At 44.1% G+C, this 11530-nt stretch overlaps 1 protein-coding gene across 1 annotated transcript; it reads left to right on the top strand.

Annotated features, from left to right (window-relative positions):
- The first annotated feature begins 1780 nt into the window (after window positions 1-1780).
- LOC124606200 (cuticle protein 16.5-like) lies at window positions 1781-10824 on the top strand. The gene is made up of 2 exons (XM_047138169.1): window positions 1781-1792; window positions 10426-10824. Exons 1-2 carry the CDS (start codon window positions 1781-1783, stop codon window positions 10822-10824), a joined length of 411 nt encoding a protein of 136 aa, XP_046994125.1.
- The last annotated feature ends 706 nt before the right edge of the window (window positions 10825-11530 follow it).

Raw genomic sequence — 11530 nt, 5'->3', positions numbered from 1 at the left:
GGTAATTCATAATGTTCGAGTACAGTATATGAGCCAAAATCCTACTGCACGTTGAGGTCAGTGGTATGGGTCTGTAAATCAATGGGTTACTCCTATTTCCTTACTTGAATATTGGTGTGACCTGTGCTACTTTCCAGTCTTTAGGAACAGAACTTTCGTCAAGTGAGCGGTTGCATATGATTGCTAAGAAAGGCGCTATTGTGTCTGCATATTCTGGAAGGAACCTGATTGGTATACCATCTGGACCGGAAGAATTGCCTTTCTTAAGTGATTTGAGTTGTTTCGCAACACCTAAGATATCAAATTTTATGTGACTCACGCAAACAGCTGTTCTGGTTTCGAATTCTGGAATATTTACTTCGTCTTCTTTCGTGAAGGAATTACGGAAAACTGTATTTAGTAACTCCGCTTTAATGGCACCATCATCGGTAACATTTCCATCGCTATCGCGCAGTGACGGTATTGGCTGTTTGTTGCCACTGGTGTACTTTACATACGACCAGAATCTCTTTGGGTTTTCTAACATATTTTGAGACAATGTTTCATTGTGGAAACTATTAAAAGCATCTCGCATTGACGTCCGCGCTAAATTTCTAGTTTCCGTGGAATTTAGCCAGTCTTGGGGATTTTGCGTTCTTCTGAATTTGGAATGCTTTTTTCGTTGCTTCTGCAACAGTGTTCTGACGTGTTTTATGCACCATGGTGGATCAGTCCCGTCTATTATTAACTTATGCGGTATGAATCTATCTACTGCTGTCGATGCTGTATCTTTGACTTTGAGCCATATCTGATCTACACTTACACAATTAGCTTGGAAGGAATGGAGATTCTCTCTTAGGAAGGGATCAAGCGAATTTTTATCTGCTGATTTGAATAGATATATTTTGCGTTTATTTTTAGTGGTTTTGGTTGATATGGTTTTGAGCCTCGCTACAATGACCTTGTGATCACCAATCCCTGTATCCGTCATGACGCTCTCTATTAGATCAGGAGGGAAGCTGGGGGTGGAGGGGGGGTGTGAGGGGGGACAGTAGAGGGAGACCAAGAGATGAATATAGTAAGCAGATTCAGAAGGATGCAGCTTGCGTTAGTTACACGGAGATGAAGGTTCTTGCACAGGAGAGAGTAGCAGGGAGAGCTGTATTAAATCAGTCTTCGGACTGAAGACTGCAACAACAACAATGAAGAATATGAAAGGTTCGGGGCGCCAAGCATCCAACACGTCCAGTGCATGCATAGCTTCCCAAGTAGCACGACAATGATCACCTGCCAGCCTCTGCTGCAAATACTCCTGCCTCCAATTCGCAGCAGTCCATTTTTCTACAAATGTCGTGTGCTAGTGAAGTGTCCCGTTTTAGATGTCAGTGGATTTCTTTTCTTACTGAACACCTGCTGCAGCCTTTCGTATTGTGTACCATAAAATAGGACGGTGCTTCCTCATGTTGCGTGACAACGCTGTCACCCTCCTCTTGAGGCGCTCCTTTTAATATCCGTTCTGTAGCGAGCATTTAGTCGGCTCCTCGCCGCCGCGACATCGCAGTGACACGTGCCAGGGGCGTCCTCTCTGGCGAGATGGGCTCGCGGTCCACCGGGAATAGCTGCACGTCCGCACCAGCGGCGCCCCGCGCATGCAGATGGCTGCCTAGGGCTTTCTCCGTGGATTCAGACGATCAGGAAGAGCTGTCAGCGGGCGGCAGCGCTATAAAAGCTGGCCGCGCCTCGGTGGGCCAGCACTCAGCGCGACCACCACAGGCCACACACACCCACACACGCATCCAACATGTTCAAGCTGGTGAGTACCTCGCTTCCCATCGGCAGACAACCTGCCGGGGAACGAACACGCGGAGAGGCCCTCTAGCGTCACGTGGAACCGTGTTCATTACACGAGTATCTAAAAAAAAGTTTTTTTCTGCGTGTAATCTGACACAGACGAAACTGCTTAAAAATTAATTAACCATCTAAATTTAAAATTTATCCATAGAAATATTTATTCACAGAATTGCAAGCCTAGCTTACATAGATCACAGAAAGTACAGGGTGTCCGAAAAGTCTTTCCCTGATTACATAAATTGATAACTCAGGCTAGAAGTAAGATACAAATATGAAACTGGTGTCTAATAGTTTACAAACTATCAAAGTTTATTGTTTCGTGCATACAAAGTGCAAATCGTTCAGGCCTTGTTGCCCAATGACAGTACACATCGATATGACTTTGCGGTCGAAATGCTATCACGTATTGAGGACGATGATGGTTAGCTCAGACGAATTGCCTTTTCCGACGAAGCGACCTTTTTCGTCAGTGGAGTAGTGAATCGCCATAATGTGCGCATTTGGGGTTCACAACCCCCTGGCGAGGTCATGGAGTGCACTAGAGGCAGTCCAAAGGTGAATGTTTGGTGCGCGCTATTGCATGATCGAATTATCGGGCCATTCTTCTTCGCTGAGGTTATCATCACATCTGCAGTGTATCTGGACATGTTGCAACTGTATGTTGTTCCTCAGCTGCTTCAGTATCACCCTGATGTCTTGTTTCAGCAAGACGGTGCACAGCCTCATTGGATGTGCTACGCACTACCACGTGTGCTCATGTGGGAGTTTACTGATGTGTGAAAAAAAACTTTGATAGTTTGTAAACAATTAGACACCAGTTTCATATTTGTATGTTACTTCTAGCCTGAGTTATCAATTTATGTAATCAGGGAAGACTTTCCGGACATCCTGTATGTTTAGCAGTAAGGAATAATTCTGATCACATAATTCAGTTTTACATAAACTAAGTACAAGTAGTATTCCGGTGTTATAATTGGACATCTACAGCATCGCAATAAGGACGTAGAAGTACTTCACTCTTATTTTTAATTGCGTGTTAAATATGCACCATTCAACTCGTATAGTTATAATTATTGCCTAGAAAAAAATGAAGATAAATAATTATTTTCTTTTCTATATGTAGATACATCTCTGCAGACCTAGTACACAGGGAAATGCCCGCGCCATAGTATAGTAGCACGCCGCTAGTGAAGCCAAAACGGTGAAGAAGAGTATCGTGCGGTAATTATTTTTCAAAAGTAGTGGAAATTATTCAGCCGTGTCCGACCAATTCACGTGACTTGATTAGCCGTCTTGATTAGTCAGATAAAGCAGCAACGTTTCCGTTGCCGATGAATCCGAATTAGCGCTCGCTACTTCAGGGTATCGGTGAGCTGCGACAAATTGTTTTGCCTGGCGTCGTGTTACGGACTGTGGCGCGTATTTAAATGTGTACCGGGACTGCTGACAGGCATCTGCAAATAAATAAATAATTAACTATGTAAATTTTCTTTTCGAAATGATAGTTAAACAAATATGACTACACTTCGTGTAAAGCCGGCCGGTGTGGCCGAGGGGTTCTAGGCGCTTCAGTCTGGAACCGCGCGACCGCTACCGTCGCAGGTTCGAATCCTGCCTCGGGCATGGATGTGTCTTAGTTAGGTTTAAGTAGTTCTAAGGTCTAGGGGACTGATGACCTCAGATGTTAAGTCCCATAGTCCTCAGAGCCATTTGAACCATATTACCATAAATAAAAGAAAAAAATTAATGATCCACTGAGATAAGTGTGCGAACATTTAGTAAGTGGGCAACTGATTGTAGTTATCAAATCTAGGCTTGGGACGGCGGGTAGACGTATGAAAGCATAATCAAGAAACTATACCGCGAATACGGTAGTGGTTCCGGGGATGGTCAGTGATTTAAAGAAAGAATCCCGAAAAATATGTGTGAACATCATTAGAATCGCCGAAGTGCATGATGGAAGCAACTAGCTGGCTGCGAACGTTAAAACTCTGCATTTAGACCCTGATGAAAGTTAACTCGGCTCGCAACCCTCCAGATTCGATGACTGCATCGCCGGCGATTCTTAGCACTCCTATGCGGAAACTAGCTGGTTGCGAACGTTAAAACTCTGCATTTAGACCCTGATGAAAGTTAACTCGGCTCGCAACCCTCCAGATTCGATGACTGCATCGCCGGCGATTCTTAGCACTCCTATGCGGAAATTCTTACCATTAGTCCATCTCGCCCTCTGTACTCGGTTCTAATATGGAGACATCCTCCTGTAAGACGTCTTGGCAAAACAGCGTGTCTTGCCGCAGGAGTCTGCTGTCTTCCGTCGCTTCGCAGCAAGAAGTTGCTTCCATTACGCACTTTGGCGATTCTACTGGTGTTTATAGTTACTTTTCCGAGTTACTTCTTAAGCCACTAACCATTCCCGTAGTCATTGGCTGGTATCCGTGATATACGAACTGTTACAAAACGATACCCGGAGACTTCTAGGGGTTGTAGAGGGTGCCTTGAGTAATATACTGAGGATAGGTACTCTTGTCGGGAAACATCGTCCAACGACGCTACACAGCGCCGATCTCTTAGACGCCGGCGCCTGCCGTTAGGCTACTCTTTAAGCAACAAACGTGACTTTGTGCGCTAATGGACCGTAAACGGAACATCTCGCATTGTTGTTTGTCATACAGTAATCGTGACTGATTGCCACAGTCGCAAGCGCTGAAGATGGAGCTAATTGCTCTGTAAAATGGCTTTGTCCTACGTATACGATGCTGTGTTGTCTTGATGTGTGACGGTTTTGCACTCGGGTTTCCATCTGTAGTTTATATTTATTCGTGTATAACGAAAAGCATTGGAGACTGTAGGGGTTCCAGAAGAAAAATAAACATCGAATGGAGACCTGTGTCCGAAACTGTCATCCACCGAGGCACCGGGGCATCACATTCGTAGAAGACACAGCCTTTTACGCAGCATCTAACTCCCGTCTTCTCCATTGGCGATCGTGGCAGTCAGTCGCGATCACTGAACAACAAAACAGATTGCGAGGCGTTCCGCAAGCGGTCCGTCACCGTACAAAATCACGTTTTCTGCCGAGGGGGTTACCTAGTGGCAGTCGCTGGCGTCTATAATTTCGACACTTTGTTGAGTTATTGGATGACGTTGTCGGACATGTGCTCCTATCCTCGATTTGTTTCTCAAGACACCTCCTACAACCCCTCGAAGTTTGTCGGTATCGTTTCATAACACACTGTAGATTCATGATTATGTTTCATGTGTCCACTCATCTGCGTCAAACCTAGATTCCATAATTACGATCGTCTGTCCATTTATTAAGTGTTTGCATTTTTAGTGGGTAATTCATTCGTTTGTTGGTTTATGGCAGTAAACCAAACTTTTGTAGTGACCATTAGTTCCTGATTTAGTGTAGAGATGACCCCTTCATTAATATATCAGTAGTTTTCTTTCGATAAAAATTTCCTTTCGGTCACGTGGTTTTATCTTACAGTTTTATATTCATATGGGAAACTTGCGTACCCTGCAGATGGCCGGGGATCGACCTTATATTGTCTTAGGGATTTGCTAAATAGCTCAACTCACACCTCACCCTATGTAACTATTTTAACAGGAAGTTGTTTCAAAATCGGTAACCCTACACCCCTAGAGTAGCATTCAGTACCATCCAATAGGTACTCCACTGAAGTACAGGTTTATGGATGAACTGAAGCCTGTTACTGCCAAGGGACACGTTGTGAGAGAAAGTAAAATAGGAAAATTCTACTAGTTGTGAACACTGTTTATAGGAAAATTAGAAATTTGTGATAAGATCTTCTGGGACCAAACTGCAGAGGTCATCGGTCCCTAAGCTTACGCACTACTTAATCTAACTTAAAGTAACTTACGCTAAGGACGATACACACACCCATGCCCGATGGAGGACTCGAACCTCCGAACCCCCGACCGGGGGGATCCACGCCGATCGAGACAAGACGCCCCAGACCGCGCGGCTACCCCGGGCGGTCATTGTTTACAGACAGCCTGAAAGCTGATTTTTGTGTTTTCCATGTGTGGATATCCTGGAGCTATTAACTATACTTCTCCAACTGTATACCACGCAATTTGTGGCCTTTAGACCAATTGGCGAGCTTACACCCTCCACCATTCCCGGTTAATCGGGACGAATCCCACACAGTTACTCAGTATTCCAGTACAGGACGCATGTTTCACAATCAGTATCTATCAGAGATGTTCGCTACTCTGCATTTCGACGAAATAACTGATTCTAAGACGTTTGTAACATTTAGCTAACGTTTATTAGATTATCTCGTTTCATGAAATGCAAAAGTTTAAATTTATATGCACTAAAAGCAAGTTGACCATCCTTGGTTTACTTTAATACTTTGCAAAGTTCAGCCTGGATATTACTAGAATTTTTCTCGTAGAATCACATGCTGTGCGAATAAGTGTGCGATGATGTGCATGAATTGCTTTCTTTGGCCGATATCGGTGCCGTACCAAACAGGAAGCTTTTCGATGTATGAAGTGGGAGATTACAGGATTTCTGGTCCTTTTCATGTTTTTCAGGCCAAAATAATTTCGAAGCTATAAGCCTGATATTAATGTTGCGGGACAAGCTTTCAGTTCCACTGTTTCGAAATACTGTGCGCAACGCACTGCAGAAGCGCCCACGTCGCGAGAATGCAAATTTGGCAGCTCGTGGGTTTGCGTTGGCGTTGTTGTCTATAAAATGCCGCCCCACAAACACCGTAAAGTCGTTCCACCAAGAATTATATGAGCAGATTACCACGCTGCTCGGCCTTGAGTAGTTGGACTCTGAATGCGTCCTTGCCTTAATATTACCACGACTTGAGACCAGTGCGCCAACAGTGGTTGATGTACTGCTCGGTAATGTCTTAAAGCAGTGCACAGTCGTATGTAACCTAACATGTCCTTTGTAGTCAGTTCCGTTAGAAGTGTCAATTAAACTTGCTGGCGATCTCTGCAGCACACGTCCAGTACGAGCCCGCTGTGAGCCCACAGTCAGATGTAGAGGTCTTGGCCTATTGTCTCTGAGGGACCTCTGCCACAGTAGCAATATGCGTCAGTTAATGTACTCCGAAGGGCAACGTCCTTACACGTGGTCAGTGTTTTGCAAGTGCAGCTACGAATATGAGATTCACTGACTGGCGGATCGTTTATTTACTGGCGCGCTGTAACCTTTTGGGCTTTGTACAACTCGTCTGATATACACTGTCAGTGACGTCGATCTGTTGTACAATCTAAGAGCGTATTCTGAACTCAAACATAGTGAGGTATCTCAAATATAATGCCATCCAGCACGGATTCAGGAAACATCAGTCATGCGAAACCCAACTCTCAGTTTTCATCCGTGACATTCTGAAAGCCATGGATCAAGGCAGTTAGGTAGATACAATATCTGACTTAGTGCCACACTAGTGCAACGGAAGTACGACCATGTGGGGTATCAAACGAAATTTGTGATTGAATTACTCTGTAGGAAGCACAGTATGTTATCTTTGATGGATAGTCACTAACAGATCTAGAAGAAAAGTGGTTCAAAGACCGGAACACTGTATTAAACGTCCAGGAATGTAAAATGTTGCACTTTGCAAAACGAAATAAAGTAGTATCTTAAGGCGATAATATCAATGAATCTGAATCGGACGACTCATACGAACACTTAGCCGTAGGTAAAGCATAGCACCTGCCGCTTCGCTCCCGTTGATTGCACAATTTTGTTTCTTCTTTTTATGTAATCGAATTTTTATGTTGTTACGCCCATGGATCATGCGTAAATCAGCACATCGTCAAGCAGAGTAAAACAAAATATTAATTTTCGTATTTCAAGCTGCAAAATTGTCTTAATAGCACCATATTTTCAAAAACCTTTCCTCTCCTGTTTCACAACCTTAGGGGTGGAATTTTGGATAACCTCTTCTTTAACGATGCTGCAATATAAGATCAACACCCTCTCCAGGTTTGAAGTTTCTAACTGCCTTAACAATGGGATAATTTGAAGAAAACTTTCATCCGCTACTTCAACCCCTTAGGCGTGGAACTACAAAAAATTCCTTCGTAACGATACCTGAAGTATAAGATAAACAACAAATTTCAATTTTCTGTCCTTTGCGGTTTGGCATAGGCGATGACGAGTCAGTGAATCAGTCAGGCCCTGTTTCACCCCCTTAGGGATTGAGTATCCAAAAACACTGAAACACACATTTTATATTTGCAAACAGGAAGCTAAAAAGAAATTTCCTTCAACTTAGGCGCTTCAGTCTGGAACCGCGCGACTGCTACAGTCGCACGTTCGAATCCTGCCTCGGGCATGTATGTGTGTGATGTCCTTAGGTTAGTTAGGTTTAAGTAGTTCTAAGTTCTAGGGGACTGATGACCTCAGATGTTAAGTCCCATAGTTCTCAGAGCCATTTGAACTATTTTGAACCTTAAATTTAGCTTTGAAAATGCTTTCATAATAAAATATTTTCGTAAAACATTTTATCTTCTATTTCACCCCACCAACTACTAATTTTCGTAGTTCAAGCTTCAAAATTGACTTCATACGGACGTTTTTCGAAACACCCTTTTGTCCCCTATTTCACCCCCTTAGGGGTGAAATTTCGGAAAATCCCTTCTTAAACGATGCCTACAGTATAAGATCAACTCTCTCTCCAAATTTCATGTTACTAATGGCCTTATAAGCGAGATAATTTTAAAATCCTTTCATCCCTTCTTTCAAAATCCCATTTGCAATGGTGTCTGCAGCATAAGATTAACACACTCTCCAGATTTCAAGTGTCTATCCTTACTGGGTTGGGATGGCTTTTATATATATAGAGACTTCTTACAAAACTTAGAATATTGCTCAAGTAATTGGGCCGATACCAGATAGGACTTACAGGGTTAGTTACAAGAGTACTACTATAGAGCGGCAAGTTAAGCGTTTATCTTCTTCTGTGTTTTCCTGTACTACATTTATTAAATTTCTTGCGTGTTTCTCTGTTTAAGAGGTTAATCTCGGGTTTTTGTAAGTGTAAATTCATCCTGTCTGTAAAGCAATAGTTGCCCACTGAACAGCCAGCTACGTAGCTCGTTAACGCATCAGCATCCATTGGTGACGCATCAGGAGGGTGGCAAGTTGTATATCTAGAATTGACTGCTTTTATAGTTCACTTCTACAGTTAGTCTTAGTAGGATGGCTAGGATGTGCGCATGCAGTGTGCGAACGCAGGAGGAATTGGCTGCATTTCGCGAACAGCTGAATGTGCTTTTGGCTACGGTCAGTCACCTTTAGGCTGCTGCCTCAGGGTGTAGCGGTGGGGAAGCGCACCGGGCGCTTGTTTTGCCCACACCTCCTAGCGCACCCGACGCGGTGAATCCGCCCTCACAGCGGGGTGAGTGGCGGGTGGTAACGCGATCGCGTAGCTTGAAGCAGAGGAGCAATGTGGAGACTGGGCGCCTGGCCTCACCCATTCACAGTGTGAGTGGACAGATGGTCGCTCCTTCAGCAGGCTCCGGGCAGGCACACGGGGGGAGGGGTTTACTAGTTATTGGCAGCTCCAGTGTTAGGCGCGTTATTGAGCCTCTTGGGCAAATAGCGTGTACCAAGTCCACCTACTTGCACCTAGTAACAAAGAAAAAGAAGTTACATCTTTATTTGTATTCGTTCAGTTTCCCCTTTCAGTTCTGCCTGATATCGATCCCAATTAATTAGTAGTATTCTAGGTTTTGTAAGTAGTCTTCATTATATACTCATTGCATTGTCCCAGATGTCTGACAATGGTCTGAACTCTGCTATTTGCTTTACCTACGACTTACCCTAAGTATTTGTATCAATCGGCCGACTGTGATTCATTGATGCTGTAGTCTTACAATACCTTATGTTTTCCGTTTTGTGAAGTGCAAAATTTTACATTTCTGAACGTTTAACACATTTCAACAGTGTCTGAATATAAATATCGTCAAGATCTGAATCGGTGCAGATTTTTACAGACAGTATTTCATTGTAGGTAGGTACATCGGCTACAAAACGTCTTCGCTGACTACTCTTAGGTTACTGGAAGTAATGTCAGTTACGCATACCTGGGGCATAACTGCCGTTAGTTCTACATCTTTCATCGACTCTCAAGATCATATACTTTGTTTCCTACCAGGACATTCAGAATCCAGTCATAAATCCCGTTCAATAATCCACATGGTCGTATCTTCATTAATAAGCGCTGGGTAATGAGTCAAATACAGTGTCTACCTGACTGCCTAGATGCTTGGTATTCAGGATGTCACGAGTGAGAAGCTTGTCACACTCGCCTGGCTGTTAGGCAGGAAACTGTAGTTCATTGTTGAAGTGCTATAGTATTGTGAAGTTATATTTGTGCTGTTAAATATACTTTCGCAGTGTCTTAGAAATGAGCTTCTACAAGGATTTGAATAACCCAGTGCATTCCGTTACGCCCCAAACACTTTTTAATTATATAGCAAGGTACTTGATAACTTCGAAATGGTGCCACCGAACTTCAGTCTTAGGTTTTGTGCCGCAGTCGGCAAATTATTGTGGCAGAGACTGATAAATTCCTCTATGTTCTCTTGCAGTGCCTGTTCGCTGCCACCCTGGCCGTCGCCTCCGCCGCCCCCAAAGCCGCCCCTGGGCTGCTGGGCGCCGCCCCATTGGCCTACGCCGCCCCCGCCGCCCCCGTGGCCCTGGCCGCGCCCGTCGTCAAGGCCCCTGCCCTCTACGCGGGTCCCATCGCCGCTGCGCCCGGCCCCCTGGCCTACGCGGGTCCAGTCGCCGCCCCCGTAGCCGCCGCCCCCGTGGCCTACGCCGCCCCTGCGGCCTACGCCGCCCCTGCGGCCTACGCCGCCCCCGCGCTGCCGGCACACTTTGCCTACGCCGCCCCCGGCGTCCCGGCGCACTTTGCCTACGCCGCTCCTGCCGCTCCTGCTCACCTGGGATATGCTGCAGCGCCAGCCTTCCTTAAGGCACACGTATAAAACCAGCCAGGCGTTCTGATGTTTTTGTAATATGTAATATGTTATTTCACTTTTTTTTGCAAAAAATAAAATTTATTTTATTTTGAATTTCGAGCTTCATATTTGAAATCGGTGAGTGCTAAGAAGATTTTTCCTAAACTAATGCCTCCTATTATTTGTGTAGACTTTTGAGTGCCCGAGCGAGACCGGAAGATCAGATAATGTACTATAGCGGACGATATCGTACAAGAGCTGTTTCTTAATTCTAGCGCCACTCCAGTCTAAACTATGGAAGAACAAGACCACTAACACGATTCTGAATCAAAACAACAGAGTACTTCGTAATGTTAACAGACTATATGTGTTCCTATTGAGTTTTCCGATGCACGAACTTAACTTTGGGGTGCCGTGTATTGTTTGCACTCAAGTTAATTACATTTTACATTTAGATATAACTGATATTATTCTCTATATTGCAGGCTGTGGCTCATATAATAATAGTGTGCATCTAAAACTGTCACAGAGGTACTTTCGGGTTGCATCGGAGAAGCAATTTCGGGCTTTACCTGACAAAGCAGATAGTATAAAAACTTAAATTTTTAAAATGAAGAAGTCAGAATAAAAGTTCAATGAAAATAACGTGAAGGAAGCCATAGAAAAAGTCATACTTCTTGAAATGAAAAGATGAAGGGATTATGAAGTATTCAGTTCCAATAAATAGATTAAG

Source organism: Schistocerca americana, chromosome 3 (genome assembly GCF_021461395.2).
Source record: "Schistocerca americana isolate TAMUIC-IGC-003095 chromosome 3, iqSchAmer2.1, whole genome shotgun sequence".
Classification (NCBI taxonomy): Eukaryota; Metazoa; Arthropoda; class Insecta; order Orthoptera; family Acrididae; genus Schistocerca; species Schistocerca americana.
Note: the sequence above shows the minus strand (reverse complement) of the source record. Positions and strands in the feature narration are given on the sequence as shown.